Source organism: Sphaeramia orbicularis, chromosome 16 (assembly GCF_902148855.1).
Source record: "Sphaeramia orbicularis chromosome 16, fSphaOr1.1, whole genome shotgun sequence".
Classification (NCBI taxonomy): Eukaryota; Metazoa; Chordata; class Actinopteri; order Kurtiformes; family Apogonidae; genus Sphaeramia; species Sphaeramia orbicularis.
This window is the reverse complement of record NC_043972.1, coordinates 24,147,373-24,170,248: the sequence shown is the minus strand read 5'-3', so window position 1 is coordinate 24,170,248 and position 22,876 is coordinate 24,147,373. Positions and strand designations below refer to the sequence as shown.

The window sequence follows — 22,876 nt, the reverse complement described above, 5'->3', positions numbered from 1 at the left end:
TTTTCCCAGGATAACCACAGATTCTTCCAGGATTATCTCTGGACCTGCTGCGGTGGTCCGGCCTCTTCCCTGCCCTCATCATCATCACTCACTTATCCTCAACCGCCTCCATGTGTCTCCCCCTACTCCCCCCTTCTCCCCCTCTCTATCTCTCTCTCTTTTTCTCCTTCTTTACCCTCTCTCTTTAACCCCAACTGGTCAAGGCAGACGGCCATCCTCCAGGAGTCTGGGTCTGCTCAAGGTTTCTGCCTGTTAAAGGGAAGTTTTTCCTCGTCTTGTCACCAGTCACAAGTGTTTGCTCCTGGAGGATTCTGTTGGGTTTCTGTAAATTGGCTTAGAGTCTGGTTTTGACCAACTCTATATATAAAGTGTCAAGAGATAACTTTTTTTGTGATCTGGCGATATATAAATAAAATTTGATTGATTGAGTGATTTAATTGGTTTTCACCTGTAAGTCGCTTTGGAAAAAAGCATCTGCCAAATGCATAAACATAAACATATTTGTTTTCTTGCACTAACTTGTTTTTTGCACTATCTTTATGCATGCACTTTTTTTTTTTTTGCACTTTATCCTGTTGCTGCCTTAACCATTGAATTTCCCTGTTGTGGTATCAATAAAGTCTAATCTAATCTAATCTAATCTAATCTAATCTAATCTAATCTAATCTAATCTAATCAACATCCACACATTGAATGCATTGACTTGATTTTGTAAACCATGGTTGCATAGGGCAGATTTGGCATAAATAACCTAAATATAGTAGATCAGGGGAGGCCAACCCTGGTCCTAGAGAGCTACTATCCTGCATGTTTTAGATGTATCCCTCTTCCAACACACCTGATTCAAATGATATGCCTATCATCAAGCTCTGCAGAAGCCTGATAACGACCGTCAGGTGTGCAGGAAGAGGGAAACATCTAAAACATGCAGGATAGTGGCTCTCCAGGACCAGGGTTGGCCACCCCTGTAGTAGACCTTCTACTGAAAATATACAAAGAAAGTACTGATAGTGATAGAAGGTGTCTTCAGATAAAGAGGTTAGAATAATAGAGCTCTAGTCAAATCTCAAACTGTGGAAAATTATGTGGAAATGGTGATGGAAATATGACATCTGTTTTAGTTTCACGCAGCTATTTTTATACAGCTGAATGGGGATGATTATAATGACGGTGCAGTGTAATTGCAGTTAGCTCAAATAATTGCAATTAGGTAATTATGGAATAACTGTGGCAGACCTAATTATTAGCATACAAATATTAATAAATATATGCTGTGCTCTTGTCTATAAATAAGCTTTTCTATCGCTGTCTTTTCATATACATATGGTCACTGCTCTCAATACAAACCCACCCAGTAATTCTATGCAAAGTACAAATTAACGCTTGGGACAGTTTTGTGTTGAACTGGCAAGTGAATTGCCACATGTAGTGTCAACTCATTTATTCATATCTTTGCTTCAACAAAAGAAAATCCATGTTTAAATTTCTCAACTTCTTTCGCAACTGTACTGTCCAAATTCTACCTCAACTGCCTTCAATGAGATTCCATACCTGAGAAAGAGATGTTGAATCCCTGCAGCGATATTGAAAAGTCAGAAATGAAGCGTAGCTGGGCTTTGAAGTTTCCATACAGGCCGGCATTTACCGGCGCAGGCCTCTCGGACCCGGTGAGTCGAGCCAATGGCTGAGCAAAGCTGCCATTTTCTGTTATTAGAAGGTAGTCATGGTGATCCTCCAAGTGGAAGGAGTGAAAAGTGAATTGGACACCTTGCAGGAAAAAAAGAACAGCAAGAGTCAAAATCCCTTGAGGTAAAGGAAATGATTGAGGCATATACGTAAGGTTGCTATTTTTAGGGACATTCATTTGTTGATTTCACGATAAAAAAAAAAAAAAAGAAAAAGAAAAAGAAGAACACTACACTGAAAAACGTTTTTAAGTGGAAATAAAACAAATCATCTAAAGTAACACCTTCTATTTTTATTATTTCATATAATTGCAGTAGAACACACATGGCCTTTCACTACAAAGAGTACATGTGTGGTCAGTTTTTCTTAACTCCATCTGTCCACCTCATCAAACATTGAGGATGACTTAAATTATTTAACTCAAACGACAAAACAGACTTGACTAAACCTTACCATGAAATCTATCTAAGCTCTTTAATACAACAGGATAACAAGATCTAAGTCTGCATACGCTATGTGCGGGTTTTCATGCTGGAATTCAGGCACAGTAATGACAACACCTTCCTTCCTTCTATAACAGCCAGTTGGCTGCTTTTCAGTGTAATAAGCACTGCCATTCCAATGCCATCTGTGGGATTTGTTCTAATATGACTCTATAATGTCCTCTGCGATGTTTGGCTCACTTGATAAAGAAAATCCCAAATGGCCATAAAACAAGTAACAAAACAAAATGATTGATTATGCTCAGTAAAACTGCAATTATATTACAGAGAGTAAAGCCAAACGATCAATTAATCAAAAGCCATCCCCTTCAGGACATCCCAATTTTTTAATGTGGAATTCTGGTAAAGTCTAGAATTGAATAGTTTTATAATAAAAGATGAATGTGGCTTCAGGACTTTGACAGGTGCTAAAAACTTAAAATGTAAATCAGTGCCATGATTAAGGAGCTTTTTACAGATAAAGAGCATCATAGATTTGGTAGAAACGAAGAAGAAACATCACCTGTTTGACTTGTTTTTTATAGAAACCAAATATGTTTTAATATATTCAGTTTTCAATGATAGGAGCTGGTGTTTCTTCAGAACAAAACCATTGCTCTTATCCCACTTCCAATAATGAATAGTTCAGTCTATAAGTGACTTACAGGGTTTTCGTTGGGCTTCTGATACCATAGGTTTGTACTACACACATATATGTATAAGGTGATGTCGTATTTACACGCTGTACTTAATAATGGCCTTTTTTTATATAAATGTAAGTCATGTTGAAATGTCACAGTAGGAAAAGTGCAGCTGTAAATGTTAAAATTAATGACTGCTGAATTGCCTTTCAGATCCTTTGGTGACAAGGTCCTGTTATTGTGTGTTGGCTCATGGTCACACTGCGAACGCTCACTAGGACATTCACAGCATCATTAATGTGTTATTATGAACACCTGTACTTTTGTCTGTGTCACAGGAGACAGACTGTCTGCTGTGAAAAACACTACTGTTTCTGCATGACAAGAAGAGTGGAAAAAAAAATGATTAAAAAAAAAAATAATGAGGAGTTCAACTTTGAAGCTGAAATTTTGAAATTCTTTGCCTGTTAAACATGTCAGGATAAAAGAACTGACGACAAACAATGTCCTAAAGAAAAAAAATGTGGTTATTAGCAGGGTCATATTGTTAATAATAATATAAAAATAAGTCCAAGACCACTGATAAAAACAGTGATAAAACTTTACTTTTAAATTATTTTGTGATACTGAGTTAAAATACTTCAAATAACAAGTGTAAAATCATTAATATGTAATATTCTCTTAACAGCGTGAACTAATAGTAATGTATGCAGCAGTCTACTCTGCAGTATGTTCTGAAATAAGTCAAATTAAAGCAAATAAAATTCCTCTATTCTATATATGTTCCATATATACCAACATATGTTCCTTTTTAATATGTGATCATTATCACCCCATTCATATTCTGGCCTACAGCCGATGTAAAAAAAAAAAAAAGTGTATTTATATGATCATTGCCTAAGTAATATATGCATAACACACTTCTCTCTCACTTTATGTTAATAAATCTGTTTAATACTCTTGGAACTTGCACATATATAAAAGTCATTTAAATTTATAGTTTAATAATGTGGCTATTGTGACGACTACCAAATGTGTCATAGTGGTTAACTCCTAAAAAGAAATACCTGATGCACCAAATATAATATTTTAGTTAACCCATAAAGACCCAAACAGCCACCAGCGACCAAAAGCATTTACTGACCTAAACTGTTTAAAACCTGCTGATCCACTAGTCCTATCAATACATGTAAATAATTGAGGTAAAATGCAGTTTCTCAGCTTTAAATCATAACAAGATATGAGCCATTTGGACGTGGAAACACTGTCATCTTCCACAACACTGATTCACCAGTAAAACCCATGAAGTTGGATCAATGACAGTGGATGGACACACTTGTTTTTACATATCTTTGCTAAAAAAAAAAAAAGTACATTTTTCTTCATTTTTTTTCTGTTTTTGATATAATAACCTTTGAATTTATGTTAAGTTTTCATAAACATCTACATGATCAGTACATTAAATATAGGAAAATACATGATTTACATTGAAAAATGCAAAATACAGAGGATAATATTATCATAAATGGTGATAAATCACTAAAAGATGATAAAATATGGAGAAAAATTCATTTGGGAAGTGCCTCAAAAGTTTGTTTGTTTGTTTAGAATTAGGATTAACCCTTTCATGCATACTGGTCACTACAGTGGACAGCTATTCTACAGCTGTTCTCTTGTATATTCATGGGTTTTGTTCTTTTACTTCCATATCAACCAACACAGTGGACGCTTATGCATCATCCCATACACTACAATTCAAACCATTACTGTAACTTTCCTGTTCTTGATAATCCTGATCTGCACTAACATATCTGAGTGTAAATCAGACTGTAATGAACAGTTACTTTTAAAACAAAAAGGACTTGTTTTTTTTTTTTTGCATATTATCTGAGTGAGTAATAGCTAGTATTATAGTAAGTTAAAATGTGAGAAAACATCAGAATAGCAGCATTAAAAAATATATATATATTTCATAGTTTTCACACAGTATGAGAGTGAATGCATGTTTCTTTACTTCAAAAAATAAGCGAATGGTGTCCAGCTGAGTGGATATTTTTGTAACTCCATGAAAAATAGGTTCATAAAAATATTTCAATCACTTTTTTTCATGCCTAAAGAGGAATAAAAACACTCAGGAAAAAAAAATATTGATTAAGGCTCTCATAATTCATGCATGAAAGGGTTAAAACAAAACAACAAAAGGATTATATAAAAGATAGTCCGACATTTGAAAAGGAGTGGGATGAAGTTTAATTTTTAATCTCCCGCCCCCTTAGCCCATCCTTCAACCTACCCGAAATTCTTACGTCAGATCCCATAAGTAACTCAAAAATCCTACACATATCAGACTAAATTCCGACTATGCACCAAACACACATCAAGGATAGACTGTCCATTTTGCAGCAGCATTTCACATTAATTAATAAAGTAGCACTGGGTCCTTATGGGTTAATATACCTTTAGTATTTACTTTATTCTACTTTATTTTCTAAGCGCTTTGGGCACCATAAAAGTGTGGAAAAGCGCTATACAAGTACCGACCATTTACCATTTTATTCTGTTCATGCCTGTTTTATATTATATGAATTTAGTGAGTATGCCTTTTCCACATGTGTGAAAATAATGTTTCTGTCTGAAAATGGACATTAAAAAAACACCTCACCTTTTCCGTGACTGACTTCTACAGTCCAGGTGCAGTTTAAGGAGTTGGGATACAACTCTGGGTAACCAGGCGATAAAATGATTCCTCCAGGTCCTCTGATATCCCCACCGCATGATGCTGCATAGACGGGGAAGATAATGAATGATAAATGGAAAAAAAAGAAAATTTTAAATGAACCAATAAATCCTTCACCTGAAGACAGAGGAGCGATTTAAATGAATAATGCATTTGAGTCATATCACATCCTGTCCTGCCATTTTTATGAGCACCTGTAATTCTGCCAACACAATGTTTTTCTCCCCCCACCCCCCCACACCAGCCGTACTGAGTAACAGGACACTAAATTATTCATAATTTCAACTATCCATCCATACATTTGTCTCTGTTAAACCGAGAAACATGTCAGGAAACAGTGTTATTTACTACATTTAAATCTACAGTACATAAAACCTGCAGTTCACAGTTAAATTATTCATAATTCCAACTATCCGTACATACCATTCTCTTAAAAAGCCCCCTACCAGGGAACATTATTATTTACTAAATTTAAATTTGCAGCTCGCAAAAACCTGAAGCTTACGGTTCAAGTGTATTCAGCAGATTAGAGCATGTGGCTTCATTTTGATTGTGACTTCAAAAGCATTTTGAGTATTTGCCAAAGTCACCCCTGCACAGAATGATCCCTTTTTTAAAAGTCAAGTTGAGAAAATAATCCACTTGCAGCCGTCACTTAAAGCACTTAAAGACGAGGTGACAGGGACTGTTTACTAAGGGAACAACACTCTGTCACCTCGGTAATATGAATAACGTTCATGTTGAATATTGACACATTATTTACTGCCAGAAAGCTCCTTATCTCATCAAAGGAAGTTAATGAGATCATACTCTGTCCTCATTGGCTGCTGGTGACGCGGAGGTTAATCTGAAGGTTAAGTGGTCTAATTGGATATTGTTCAATCCTGCAATGTTGATGTCATTGTGTTTCAGCTAAGAGGTTGTCTCACATGAAGAGCACTGTTTTTTTTTTAAATATAGCACTGATGCTGTTTGCTGTCTTTTCTATATCATTGTTTATTGTTTGAGTGAATGGATCTGGAACTCTCTTGTCTTAACATCTAACAAAAGAATGAATGGAATGGCGCCTGAAAAATTACACATTTTCCCTGTAAAGCAAGGGTGTCAAACATACAGCCCATGGGATGAACCCTAACCCAAAGTCCAAAAGTCACATTGAGGATATTAACAGTCAAGTGTCAAACAAAAAATATTAACAATATTATACCTGTTACTAAATGTTTAGCGCCTCTGTAGAGCCACTGAGATCTGTAATGCACATGTATAAATGATGTATAAATGTAACCTTTTTCACAATTTAATGTTATGTTTTTGCACTAAAACAAAGCCTAAGGAAAATAACGGCAACTAAAATTTCAAACTCTAAAATTAAAAAAAAACTGCCTGTTACTAAATGTTTGATGTATTTGTAGATCCACTGTGATCTGTAAGTTGTAATGCATATGTATAAATGGTAAATTGAGGCCGAATATTGTTAAAATTATACTTATTTGTCTTAGGTAATTTCAGGTTGTGCAGATTATTCACATTTTTTGTGAAAGGATAGTTTGTAAATGTATACATTTTCATAATTTGATTAGACTTTCATACACTAAAACAAAGAAAACATTTTATATAAAATTTTTACATTAATATAAATATTCATATTTATATGTTTTTATGCTAATATTTAACTGGTTTGTTCCACTTGAGATCAAACTGGGCTGTATGTGGCCCCTATATTAAAATGGATTTGACACTGATAATATAAACAACACTTCCCATGTCTGGTCATAGATCTTTATGTTGTAATCCACTTGGTAAACATTTTCAGCATGGGACAATTATAACTTTACATGTATTTTTTCATTAATTGTGTGGAGATTTCTCTGACTTTTGTCTTTTTAACAGGCATATTGTTTGACATTCCTCTTGAACTCGCTGAGCCTGAATTCCCATCAGTCTGAGCTGGCTGCGTACTTCAGTGACGGAACTAATGAACATTCATCCCTCACTTACTGAGTCTCTCTACACTCTCCTCTGATGCAGGTCACTCTAACGTTCATTACATTTGTGTCTGTCGTCCTCATGTGGACTGTGTTTTAAGTCACAAAAACAGATATTTTTTAGAGAACAATGATGTTACACCCAATACACACATGCCTGTAGTTGTTTTGTAAAACAAACATACCCTAAACATCAAATATAGGTCATATATGTAGGTGTGTTAGTCAGTATATTTATTAGCTGCAGTAGATCAAGCTCAGTATGGACATATTTGGGAGACATACCACTACATACCATACCACTTTTATTTGTATAGCACATTTTACCTACACAAAGTCTCCGAAGTGCTGCACAGAGTACAAACTAGCATAAATAAAATTTAAAAAATAAATAAATAATAATAAAAATAATAAAAAAAAAACCATGTTCATAAGTATACAATCAACAATATAATAAACATATAGAAAAAATACAGTCAGAGGACCACACAATTCTCATGCTGGGTCAAAAGCCAGTGAGTAAAAGTGTGTTTTTAAATGAGACTTTAAAGCATCAATAGAGGGAGCTGTTTTAGTGCATTATGGCGTAATCTTTAAAATATCACTTATATAACATACTTATGATAACTTAACCCTTTAGCTCTTAACGGGTCTGTGGTGATCGTTCAGAATATATGCTTTATTTAAAATATTAATAAAATTCTATTTGCTCAATAGGAAAATTTTCAAAACACACTAACAGAATAGACCTTGTGCTTTTTTTTTTTTTTAACACAGTTTTCTTTGTCATTTTTTGATTTTAGTGTTGTGGTGATTTTGCTTTATTTGTTGTACTGTGTTTTTACCGAGTTTTGACCTAACTCTAACCTTTTTGGAGTTCAGCCAGATGCCAAAAAGTAGCTGGACTGATTTAGAAAAAAAAAAAGCCCCAAAACAAAAACTACTGGGCCAAAATTCAAATACTTGTTGATGTTCAGTGTTCCAGTTCACAGTTCATGTTCAACATCTTAAATCTCTTATTGATGTAGATTCTGAGTGTTTTATTTAGGCAAGGCAAATCTATTTATATAGCACCATTCATACACAAGGCAATTCAAAGTGCTTTACAAAGGCATAAAATTGCATTAAAATCATAGAGAATAAAACATTAAACAAGAGGAGAGTGCAGAAAAGATAAAAATAAAGACGGAAATTAGAACAGGAATAAGAGATAATTAAAACAAAAGCTAAAAACAGTCTTGACAAAAATGAAGAATTGAATGTCAAATCAATGAAGACAGTTAAAATTCTGAGTTGCAGTGCAGGTCTTAGAACTGAAAAAACTACTCTCATCAAAGGCAGCTGGAAACAAATAAGTCTTTAACCTTGATTTAAAAGAACTGAGAGTTAGAGCAGATCTGCAGTTTTCTGGTAGTTTGTTCCAGATGTGTGGAGCATAAAAACTAAAAGCTGCTTTTCCCTGTTTGGTTCTGACTCTGGGGACAGAGAGCAGACCTGTGCCAGAGGACCTGAGTGGTCTGGATGGTTCATACGGTAAAAGGAGGTCACTGATGGATTTGGGCCCTGAACCATTTAGAACTTTATAAACTAACAAAAATATTTTAAAGTCTAACCTCTGAGAGACAGGAAGCCAGTGTACAGACCTCAGAACTGGTGTGATGTGGTCAACCTTTGGACAAAACGTACTGTCAGTAGTAGGAGGTAAACTTTGGAATAACCTGCCCCTCCCTATGAGAGAGTGTCCAACATACAACACTTTTAAAACTCATTTAAAACAGTGGCTCCTAGAAAAGCACTCATCTTTAATCGACAAACATTTCATCACCCATACACTGTCTCTGTTCAGTTGCATGCAAGTATATAGGTGAATGTATAGGCTAATGCCCCTGTGATCATACTATGTCTATCTGTTTTTTGTTTATTTGTTTTGATGATGCCTATGTCATCATTATTTGTATTTATTATTATTATTATTATTATTATTTATAGCGAACGAGTGATGTACTAATGTTGGCTGTTTTATGCTTTGTTTCTGTCACCTTCCTAGGGACTACAGATGAAAAGTAGTTATTTTTACTAATTCTGGCATATTTACATGGGTGTATTTTTTTATACAGCAGTGTTCATAAATGTGCACGGTCCCTATTAAATAAACCAATAAAATAAATATAAATAAATAAAGCTTTTTTGATTCTAGTGAGGACTCGGGCAGTAGCATTTTGGATCAAGTTTAGTAAAAGTTCACTAAAACCTGTCAAACTTCAATTCCTCTCTTTGTCTTTTTCTGTTATTCCACCCTGTTTTGACCCTAAAACCTGGGGCGCCAAAAGGTGTGTGTGTGTGTGTGTGGGGGGGGGGGGGGGGGGGGGATGACAAATTCATGGGACCCAGCATTTCTTTTTTTTTTCTTTTTTTTAAACACATATCTTTATTAAGGTTTTCACACATTACATATATTTTGTGACATGAAATGATAATATTGTGTGGGTCTCCCTTGAACATAAATCCATAGTGTCCCCCCCCCCCCAAGACCACCTCTGAATTTTGAAACAGTTATGAAAGTAAATGACATAAAATAATACTTGACATTACAATAGTAATACTGACTTGAATACTTCTCAACATCCATTGTTTTATATCTGATACATCAAACATCATTAAAAAAAAAAAAGGGGGGGTATGGTCTCACTTTATAGGTTATGATGATGAGATATCAGGTCTTGATTCTAAAAATTTTAGAAATGAATTCCATATCTTGTCAAAGATATGAGTTTTCCGCTGAATTGTGGACATGATCCTTTCAGTAGTTATGCAGGATGAAAGTTCCGCAATCCATGAATTCAACAATGGACAATCAACACTTTTCCAATGTCTGGCTATAAGATGTATTAGACAGAGGTTCACCAGCCTACTTTCATGAGTTCTAAGGGCTAAAGTTTCTGGATTAAGACCTAGAATACAGATATACGGGCCCAGTATTTCTGGGGGGCCCATAGAGCAGTGGAGTTTAAGTTTCACTTCGGCTTCACGCTAGCATTAGTTACGTTAGTTATGGACTGCACCCCCACGTATATAACTGCTGCCCCCCCCCTTGGGTTTTGACAAAACGATAAGATGCTGAATGTTATAAAGGACCCACATCGTTTAGCTTCCATGGGGCCAACAATTGCTAGCGGCGCCCCAGCCTAAAATACACAGTAAATGAAAACCACTGAAAAAAAAAAAGAACACAAGCACATACTCACAGCAGCTTTTATGACACAGCAGCACATTTACCTGGAATAATGTCTGAGGGGTTAAAGGGTTAAGTTCGTCACTTGTTTCTGCTCAGCTTCATGACAGACTAAAGCCTTTGCGTCTGCTGTGTCCAATATTATCTGCTGTGTCCACAGTTTAAACTTTGCCAGAAATATAAATGTGTGTGATAGTGAAATGTTCTAGCTGTGTTTGTATCTGTGTCAGCCTGTCCTGTTTGTAAGTAAGGGATGTTGAATGGTAACAGACCCTTAACCTCCTTTTCTTCTGAAACCATATAACTCTTGCCTCCTCGTTCTTCCAGTATCACATCTCTCACAGGCTTCCTGCGCTTCTTTGTTGTTTCTCATCCTCTTTCCTGGAGGCTTTATTAAATATACAATGACAAAGTCTGAGCCTATGCTCTTTATTTCAAATTTCTACCACTGAATCTCCAAGTGTTTCTACCGTTTTTGTAGTCCTTTTAGCAAACAAAGGTCATGTGGATAGCATATTTTCAAAACCTGAAGAAGAAAAATACACATATTTCCTTGTCAAGGCACAAGTTTCAGGGATGTTTTGTGACTACAGAAATTATTAGATGGGTCTTTTGTCAGTGTGGAAGGTTTCCATCACCTCTAAGATGCATTTTTCATTACTTTCCCCTTTTAAAAATACGTGTTTTTGTGCGCTTTTTGGTCTGCATGCCCTTAGGTGACATTACAGCCAAATGCCCCAATGTGTTCCTCAAAACAGCAATCATAGACAAATATTAGAAGTACAACTCCTGTGCATATACTTATTTTCAAAGTAATGAATGTCAGATGATGTTTTGGAAGATCACTGAGATGCCTGAGGGCTCCACAGCTGCACACACCCACCCCCCTCTTATGCTCTCTCCTACCACCCCTGGGCCTTCCAGCAAGCACAACACATCAAGGCCTGAATCCTTACCCACCAACAACATTATATCAAATATTTTATTAATGAGCCAAAATTACATAAAGTCATTAAAAGTGGATGAGTACACTTGGCAAAAGATTTACTTTAGAGGCTCAATCGGCAGAAAGCCAATGCATTTGGCACAAGTCTGACACACACCTAGGCAGAAATGCTCCAAGACATAAATTCATTTTTTAGGACAATTATTGGGCAATATATCACGTACTTGATGATGCACTTGCTGCCAAAGTTTGCATGTATTTTATTGCTATATTCTTTTTAGTGCTGTCAAATGATTAGAATTTGTAATCAGATTAATCACAGGATTGCTGTGGATTAATGTCGATTAATCATGATTAAATACCATTATTTTTTCATCTACATTAATCACATTTCATTTTGCATGAGCAAACAGACTCAAGAAAGAAGGGAATATATATGCGCTTAACATGTTTGTCGCAAGCTGGGTGACGTGTTAGCTGAAGTACTAGCAGAATCCTCGACTAACACATGCTTCATGTTAATGTGGTATTTTAAGTTGGAAGTGCTTCGGTAAAAAGAAAGCTCCTTCCTGCAGAGTGTGGATAATACTTTACGTCGGCTGACTGATCCTTTTTGGGGTTTTTTTGCTCTCACATTTCCATTCAGAGGGCCAACGTGCTGTTTAGCGTCTTCCATCTTTATGAGTTGGTTCTGCTGCCTGTCACTACTGGATCAACTGATCATTTGCACATGTGTGACAGTATCTCTACTTACTCTACTACTCTACAGCCAAAATGTGTTGCCAGAGACATTCAGAGTCATTCTGCACTGCAGATGAGTTAATCGTGTTTTTAATCAAATTAATCATGATGATGGATCAATCCGCGTTAACGCGTTAATTTTGACAGCCCTAATTATTTTCTGTTGTTTATGACTAAGACAAATCATTTATGGCTTGTGCACTACTGCTGTAATGGCCACAAATGTGCTCAATATACTTCTAAACAGTATAAAAAGCAAACACAGTTCACAGAGAGAGAGACTATGTGGGGTTTCGAATATAGAAGATGTTGAACTTCATGCTTTTAAGTTGAATATAATCTGCCTTCACTTTTACATGATTCCAGGAACCCGATATGAGTGGTTCACACAAGGAAGGGCTTTATTTGTTGGATAAAAAGCTATTTTGACAAGCATCTGTTCAGTTATGAGTCTCTGCTCACTGTCAGGCCTGCTGAGGGCTACCCACAGTCACTTGTGCTTGTGTCAGTGCTGCTTGCCAAGAAGGCCATGTTTTTAAAGGTTTGAGCATAAATACAAGTTCCTTTTAGAGATTTAGTCACAGCATGTTTTCGCAGCTAAAATGGTTCTTGCATCAAACAAGACAACAAAATGTAAATAATAGGAGCAGTTCAGAATTACACAACATCATACATTTAATAGAGGAGATTGAAGGATATGTGTCGTGTACGTATGAGATTTTTTAACCTTTATTTAAACAGATGACGACCCACTGAGATCATCAGGTCATCAGCACATGCCATGATAAATACACGTTTAAATGGCAGGCTTTAACAATAACTTAGGAGATACAGACAGTTTGACAAATTATTTTAAGCGCAATAGTTGTGGTCAGCAACATTTAAAAACACAAGCACTGCCCAAAGGATTCTGACTGTCTAGTCAATAACATGGAACGAAAGCTTGGAATGAAATGAGTTCTGATATTTTCAGATTAGATTGTAAGTGGCGGTGAAACTGAAAGCTTGCTTCTCTATTTTAGTCTGAAGTCTAGGGACAAGATAAACGTCACAAGTCTGTAAGGCATAATGGCTATCGGTTCTTTGTAGAAGAGAGCATATGTAACATGGAGCCACTCAAAGAAGAGCCTTGTAGATCAAAGTCAACCAATGGGTATACCGTTGAGAACTCAAAGAAGGCCACGCAGCTTTTGCATACAATTCACAATGGTGAGTGAGGCGACTCCAACCAGTAATGTATCTTAAGGCACAATGACATACTGTATTCATACATACTGTAGCCACTGTTAAAGAGTAGGGATTATTTACCGTCACAAGTGGGCAGTGGATGGCTCCAGAAGTGGTTCTTCTCACAAACCAGTGGCTCGTCGTGGCTTAACCTATACCCAGGATCACACTGGAAGGACACGGTGGCGCCGATAGACAGGTCATGGCTTAAACGCATCCCATTCACCGGAATACCAGGATCCATGCAGGAGTACGTGTCCAGTGTTACAACTACAGAATACAAAATCAGACAGTTATTACTTGCACAGATGTATTTGCCTATTGTTGCACCTATCTTAATGACATCTCCTCATTCACTTAGTTCTGTCTTTACATATGAAAATGGCTATATTTTTATATGCACATACAGATAAGGCAGCGCCCATTAGTGTACTATGTAATTATCATGTTAAGCTTCAAGTGTTTGAAGTCTGTTGTTTCAGGTTGAGTCCCTATGGGCTTGTTGTGAGTTAAAGTAGCCATTGTTAAAGTTAAATATATACAATTAAAGAACAATGTCAAACAAACCATTTGCAGGCTGTATTCCAAAGGCATTAGTGTGCAAGTGCACTTTCCTGTTTTTCCATTCTGTCACAGTACATCTAATTCTGCTCAACTATTTATACAACAGAGGATGTGCTCTTTCTTATGCAGATACAATCTGAAGTAAACTGAAGTCATACAGGATTCACAAGACACTATTTTTGCAATCAGTAAAATTTCTAGGCCACACTCGAAAAAAGTGCTCGTGGAACCTTTGATGTTCTTACAATCATTACAAGAAACGTAGGTCTCAGGTTGCATACATAATACAGAAAGTAAAAGATTAACTTTGACTTTCAACTTTCATTTGGATTTTTTTTTCTTTAAAAAAGCATGCTCCCTCATACTAACACAAAAATAGAGAAAGAATATTTCAGACAACAGTAAAGGCTTTTTGTACTGCACAATGCGGCTGAGACATTGGAGGAAAAACATTTGATAATTTCTCAGTAACCTTGGCAGACTTGCATTTTCCCCTGCTATTGAAGAAAACAAGGTCTCATGACTATTACACCCTTGTGGTTTTATGTCAAATACTGTTTTGGTGGTGAGAGGAGGGCATGGCAGCAGTGTTATGGATGGAGATGATCAGAGATATGACCTCAGGGGAAGTACAAACAGTGCAAATGTTATTAAAGTTTTATGAATGTATTAAAGTCAGTACAACTTTGCAAAACTAAGTCTGAGTCCTAGAATTGGTCCTGGAATTAGGTGATGGAATGGGCAACCTCTTAATCTTCTACGGTACAAACAGATGTCCCTGTTCCCCTGTGGATCTGTAGACTATTGTATGCATTTCCTTCAGGTAGAGTTAGTTCCTTTCAATGCACTAAAAAAGTCAGTGCAACAATTATCATATCATCAAATAACCAGCTTTTCAAAGCAAGATTTAAAAGAATCTGTGTATTACTTCACCATTCCATGAATAATTCAGAATATACTTACTAGTTATCCTTATAGTCTGTTATAATGTAATAGAATATTAATTTAAGTGCAATGGGATTTCTGCCTCTTCATACATTTACTCAAACACATTTGCATCTATGTTACAGACAAACATAATGAATTGCACAAAGTTTCCAAATACCAGTTTTGTACGGTAACAAAGTAATAATACTTCTTTACTGTACTGTACTAATTTGTACTTTACTGACTATTTTTCATTCTGTTTACTTTCATTTGTACTTTCACTACATTTCCTAACTCAAGTACATACTTGTACTCCAATACATTTTTAATGCACAGTATCGATACAAAAAATTAATTAAAGGAAATTTGATGTTTTCACCGCTAAGATTGCCGGTGCCACACTCAACCTGTCGGTGATCTGTGGATGTGAGCAGCAGTGTAATATTCCAAATTCTAACTGCCTTTGGTTGTTATTAACATTTACTTGTACTTTTGTTTTCATTCCTTGAGTACATTTAATTGTAGATTACTCAATATACTTAAGTACAGTAAATACTAGATACTAAAAGACTTCAACTTGAGTAACATTTCAGTTGGTGACTTGAACTTCTACCCAAGTAATTTTTTGGTAGGGTACCTGTACTTCTACTCAAGTGGGTTGTTATTAACATTTACTTGTACTTTTATTTTCATTACTTGAGTACATTTAATTTTAGATTATTCAATATACTTAAGTACAGTAAATACTAGATACTTAGAGACTTTAACTTGAGTAGCACTTCAGTTGGTGACTTGAACTTCTATCAAAGTAATTTTTTGGTCGGATACCTGTACTTCTACTCTAGTGGGACTTTCCAGTACTTTATACAACACTACCAAATACAAAGACAGAAAAGTCCAACTGAAATCAGAGATCCAGCCAGACTCTGAAACACTATGACATTACAGGTGTTTTTATCACATATTTTCAAAGAGTGTGAACTGCATTTTCAGTACACAATGAATAATCACCTTCTGTTCTCTTTTTAAGGTGTCTTGGGTTTAGTCCAGGATTTGATGCTGTGTTCGTTTCATGGTTGATTGACCCAGTCATTTGATTTAGATCAGTTGGCAAATACTAGTCTGACTGCTGGGGGATGTCTTTCTAGAATCAGTGACTGAGAGCTCAGCGGGAGAGCATTTAAATGTACCAAACACAGTGTGAAAAATATGAAAAATAATAGCTAGTGCAAAAGCAAACGCCCCTCAGTACCGAGGAAATCAATCAAATGTTGTCAGATCAGAAAAGGTTTGATGCCTCATTGTGAGAAATGCTAATCTGTTTGGAGGAGGAACACATTTGGGATCACCAGAAGCCACTCTTGACTGCATGGCATAAATCTATTGATGAAAAACATGACCGCTGATAATGACAGGCACTTATGATCTGGACTGTGCCATGTATTCTTTACACAAGATTAATAAGCTGCGTTGGAAACAGGTTAGCCAGTTGTTATGATTGTGAGTGCTAATAGGACTCAGCGGAAAACCTTTTGTCTTCTGTGGTGAATTAGAGAACAAATACCACATACAGCGACTTTTGGCTGAATTTTGTCATCTTATATTGTTTTTTGTTGAATGGGTCTAAGTTACCTATTACACACAAATGGAATCATATTGTGTTTATATGTGTTTATGATCCACAGTTTATTCACAGCAGTGCTATTTTCTAAGACCGATTTTACAAATGAACTAGGCTGGGTTTCCCCAAAGCTTTCCAGCCAAAGATATGTTCTAAATTGCAATAGAAGAAGCTAATATGATCGTACTGTTATTGCTTTTCGATAGCCCCATCAACAATAGAGAAATGCACTTGAGAGTGAAACATAATAAGACAAAAGCACTTGTGGTCTGCTTTCAGTCAATAATACAGATATAATAACAAACACTGTCTTATGAATCACATCTGAGTGACAAAGGTAATGGTGCTAGAGTAAACAGTTGTACAAGATCACACTAAGTCCAGGGTTATTTAGATGAGACTTTTCAAAGCCTATTACCTGGTGCATAACAATGTCAAAGAAAAGTGTCTTAAGAACAGCAAAAAAATCATAACTATTGAAGATATGCAATTATGCACTTCTAATAGTTAATAGTTCCCTTTTCCTCACCAGATTTTTAAAGCAAAGTGTTCACTTGAAGAAGGCCGTCTCTCACAAATTTCCATTTTTCAAATTGAAGTTAATGTTGGCCCTGCTAAGGTCGACCAAAGTGTAAGAAAACACTGGGATAGTGAACAGCGTAGGAGAGAAATTTAAAGGCTGGTCCTTATCTCAGCCAAAAGAGAAGTGATTAGGCATATCATCACCTCACATCATATCTTCAGACAAATTTATCTGATTAAAGCATTATTATATTAAATGGGTTATACTGATTAATACCATTTTGTCCTCAGATTCAAACAGATTTTTTTATTTTTATCATGGGAATCATGCAGCCCAATAATTCTGATAATACTGGTGCCATTATAATGTCATCCAACTGAAACGCCACCTGAAGTGTTTCATACGCCAATTTCAATTTTTAGTGTCATTATTCACATCCTACTTGGAACTCTGCCACTTTAATTTCCCCTCTTAATAACTTCAGTGTGCACATCAATCCAATCATTAAAAATAGTACTAAAATGTTTGTATGATGTAACTATTTCTACACTTTGTACGATGCACTTTCTTGCTACATCAGTCACTGACTTCATGAAATTCAATAATAATAACCTGTTTGGTTTTCAGTACATTTAAGTGTATGATTGATGTACATTTGGTGTTATCACATTAAGAAATAAAATCAGCGGGTGTATTCCTAGGGTCTGATCTTAAACCTCTGGGAACATTCTGCAGTGGAGTAGCATCAGAGGATTTAACCAAATAGCTGCCCTTCTGAATGCTTCGGCATCAGTGAAAGCACACATCCTCTCTGCTTTCTGTCAGTCAAAAAGCCTAAGACCCATAATACCAGATGATGAGGCAATTTAAAATCACTTAGCAACAGCTATTAGAAGATGTGTCTCCATCATATCAAAAGCTGAAGTGAAGTTCACAAACAAAAGCCTCCCTAAGGGCTTTTCCTAAGGGCTTGTATAGAAATTTTGATGGGAAAACTACAGTGGTTTACAGTTGATGAAACAAGTTCTGTTTTTACACTTTTCCATAGTGTGACTGGTCTAAAATCATTCAGCTGCCTGTGACTGGGGCTCTTTGGGTCAGTTAGATATCACAGCTGAAGAATTTCCTGGGATCTTGATGCAATTAACTGACATCTGGAAGATACGGTGAAGGACGCCGCTAAAGTGGTCAGCGCAGCATCAGAGAGTCAATGACAATTTCACAGTCGGAATAGAGAGATTCTCTCTATCACTGTCAGAAAAGGACTCTCTAAGGACAGAAATATATTTTGGACAAGCCAAGTTTTTTCAAAGTGGCAAAAAAGTTGTTTAATACTAGGAAAAAGACCTCATTTATTCCCTCAATTTTAAGATGGTTCTGTCACTGTCCCAGTTACTCTGGGCATACAGAGTACAGAGGTGGGGAAGCAAAATTTACGATGAACATTTAGTTGTTTTTTCTCAGCAGGCACTACGTCAATTGTTTTGAAACCAAACATATATTGATGTCATAATCATACCTAACACTATTATCCATACCTTTTCAGAAACTTTTGCCCATATGAGTAATCAGGAAAGCAAACGTCAAAGAGTGTGTGATTTGCTGAATGCACTCGTCACACCAAAGGAGATTTCAAAAATAGTTGGAGTGTCCATAAAGACCGTTTATAATGGAAAGAAGAGAATGACTATGAGCAAAACTATTATGAGAAAGTCTGGAAGATACTATTAAAGAAGAATGGGAGAAGTTGTCACCCCAATATTTGAGGAACACTTGCGCAAGTTTCAGGAAGCGTGTGAAGGCAGTTATTGAGAAAGAAGGAGGACACAGAATAAAAACATTTTCTATTATGTCAATTTTCTTGTGGCAAATAAATTCTCATGACTTTCAATAAACTCATTGGTCATACACTGTCTTTTAATCCCTGCCTCAAAATATTGTACATTTTGTTTCCCCACCCTGTATATCTAATCTTTCTCCAACCTGCATGCATCTGACTGCTGTACTAATGTTCCTCCAGTCATTTTAAATTCTTTTAGCCGTTTGGATCTTTTTTCGAGGTAATTTCCTTGTTTTTCTAATTGTTGTATGAATAGAAAACCCTCTCCTTCAACTCATAAAGATCTAAACAACTGCCAGCAGCTAAAAGCATCTTCTTATTTAAAATGCTTAATAACTGTTGATACATTAATCCTATCAATACAAGTAAATAATAGAGATAGAATGCAGTTTGTCATCTTTTCACGGTCATCAGATATGACCCATTTGGATGTTCAGAGGCTCCGTAGTGAATGTGGAAACACTGTCATTATCTGCAACACTGATTCACCAGTAAAACCCATGGAGTTGGATCATTGACAGTGAATGGAGACACTTGTTTTATGTTCAGTTAATGACATAAAAAAAAATCAGTTTTTATTCAGTTTCCTCTGTTTTGATATAATAAACTTTGAATTTACTCTGAGCTTTAATGAACATCTACATGATCAGTGAATTTAACATAGGAAGATATCTGATTAACCCTGAAAAATACAAAACACAGAGGATAATGTTATTATAACTGGTGATAAATCATTTAAGAAAGGTTCGATTTAGAGAAAAAATCATTTGGAAGTCGACACAAGAGTTCTGGGTCTTTAAGGGTTAATTTATGACTTTTTTTTTTTTTTTTTAGTCTTTTTGTAAACTTTTGTTGATAGAGTGGATGTTGGAATCTACATATGAATACATAGGAGGAAACATTTTGTGCTACTTCAGTCAGAGCCATAGAATACACCCAAGTCTACCCTGGCCAGCCATCTGTCTCTCTCAATGAGAAATCCGTCTGGAATATATGAAGGCGGGACTAACAGGCGCCGAGTAAACCAATCACAGATAAGACAGACTTGACGCTTTTGTCAAAGAAAGTTGAATTCAATCCATATTTTTGAATTACGTAAACAACTGACAACAGTTGTAAAAAGATTTGCAGACTTGAAACTGACTTTGACTCACGACAAAAGTATTCAGTGTTTGACGCATTGCAAAACACCCACCCCTCCAGACTTGTGATTGGTTCGGTATACAATAGATTGTGCATATTTCACAGTGACTGGCCCAATTCCAGACTGTTTTCTCAGTATTGAATACACTGAGAAACCAGATGGCTGTCCAGGCTTACTCATGTCTGTATTCCTTTTAGTATTTCTCTGTTTTTACTACTGTTCTTTGCATACAGATAGCTTACAGAACAGCAGAAGAAAACTATTAAGAGTTAAATGCACCATCAGGAGGCCCATTCATTATAAAAGTGGAAATAGTGGAAAGTTTAATAACGCTGACTGCCACCAGATGCTTGCTCCAATAAATCCTGGCTCAAATTCACTTCCATTAAAAAAAAAAAAAAAAACTTCTCTATAGATACATTAAGTAAGTATTATTTTTATTATAGGCTCATTCATTTTACCTGGACCTTGTAATGGGTGTACTGGTGGTGATACTTAAATTATTACTCTGTTAATAAGATTTGAAGGCTAATAGCAGACTTTGATGTCTGCTGCGTGGGTGCTGATTCCCAGGTGTGATTAACAGATGCTGCTGATTCACAGTCTCACCTTCTGTTTATTGACTGAAACAGATTTTCTTTCCTGACAGCTCTACTTGAAGCTGATATTACATAATGTATAATACACATTTTTGTTCATATGGTTATCATTATTTAGTTAGAATCCCAGCATGTGGGCTTTACTTTAGCTATATCAACTAATCTTGGCATTATTATTATTATTATTATTATTATTATTATTATTATTATTATTATTATTATTATTATTATTATTATTATTATTATTATTATTATTATCATCATCATCATCATCATCATTATTATTATTGTTATTATTATTACTACTACTACTACTACTACTATTATTATTATTATTATTATTGTTATTATTACATAGTCTGACAGATGGCCTGATAATTAGTGCATTAAGAAAAACTGACACCATATTAACACCATATTTTGTATTCATATTATTCATTTTAACCGATAAAGCCCCAGACATCCACCGACAACCAAAAGCATCTAAACTCAGATCTAAACTGTCTATGTAAATAATTGGTGTAAAATACAGTTTGTCATCTTTTCATGGTCATCAGATATGACCCATTTGGATGTTCAGAGGCTCTGGAGTGAACATGGAAACACCACCATCTTCTACAACACTGATTCACCGGTAAAACCCATGGAGTTTGGTAAATTACAGTGAATTGAGACACGTGTTTTTATGTTCAGTTAATGCTATATTTACTGAAAATGGATCCTTTTCTTCAGTTTTTCTGTTTTAATACAATAACCTTTGAAATTACTCTGAGTTTTCATGAACATCTATATGATCAGTGAATTAAAAATAAGAAAAATGATGATTTTCATTGGGAAAAAATGCTAAAGTCAGAGAAAAATAGTATAATAAATGGTGATAATAGAGAGAAAAATTCATTTGGGAATTGACACAAATGTAGCACTGGGTCCTTATGGGATAATTATGGTTTACAATGTATATTGGTGAAATCTCACCTTCATAGAAGATCTTGAAGCCACTGTTTGAGCGACTGTTGTCAGTGGTGAATAGCAGATACAGGAAGTTACTGCTGCTAAAGAGGAACTGAGGGACCTGGGTTCCGTTGAATGAACCAATCAGAGGTGAAAGCAGGTTCGGGCCGTCATGCACTTCTAAGAAGTCATAGCTGAGCTCTGTCTGAAACCTTCAAGCAAAAGAAAAAAAAAAAAGAGAAAGGTATGTTACTGAGAAATAGCTTTTAAGTGTTATTTCTTTTAATATTCACATTTCGATTTAACAAATAAATACTGATGATAAATTCTATATAACATTTCTATATTACAGGCAGCTTCACCTGGAGACTATCTTATGTAGCAGATAAAATAATTTTCACAGGCATAATTTTTTTATCACTGTTTTTTTGTCAAGTAACTTTAGTTAATAGCCATGTAATAAGCAGGATAATTAACAGCGAGGCAGTCATTACTGCACATTAAAATCCTTCAGGTATGTAGTCTAAGCTGAAATGAACAGATTAGACAGTCTGAAGTCATTAAGCCTGCTGTGTCCGCAGAGAACATATTAAAATTTGGAGAAATCTTGAAATCTGTTATGGTATCATGGGCACTGCTGTCCAATATTAACATCAATACCTGAGACAATTTTACCGTATGCTTCAAAAACTTTTAGTTGGAAGAAGAAGTCCAGGATTTGGGCTCACTTCACAGCAATTATGAAGAAAAAACGTCCTTTGTTCTTCCATAAAGGAGTGTCAAAGCACTGGCAACTTATAAAATATGAACATTTTATGGACTTTTTTGCTAAGAAATAAACATCTAAAAACAAGACTGCTTTTTTTTTTTTCCTTCTTTCTATCGCAGTGCTCTGAGCAACTGAGAAGGAGCCAAACGAGATAAAGAATTACTCGAGGCTTTTAACATTTTTGGAAACTAGATTCAGGTCTGTATTCCTGTTCTTTGACTTTCTATTTCTAACTCAAAGGCTTCCAGAGCTAAGGGTGTA

At 35.7% G+C, this 22,876-nt stretch overlaps 1 protein-coding gene across 1 annotated transcript in view; it reads right to left on the bottom strand.

Moving 5' to 3' along the window:
• The window catches only part of LOC115435868 (CUB and sushi domain-containing protein 3-like), a 296,702-nt gene that overhangs the window by 161,535 nt on the left and 112,291 nt on the right, over positions 1 to 22,876 (bottom strand). The window contains 4 exon segments of the mRNA XM_030158480.1: positions 1,552 to 1,767; positions 5,472 to 5,588; positions 13,759 to 13,947; positions 21,871 to 22,058. Coding sequence (XP_030014340.1) covers positions 1,552 to 1,767; positions 5,472 to 5,588; positions 13,759 to 13,947; positions 21,871 to 22,058 — 710 coding nt within the window.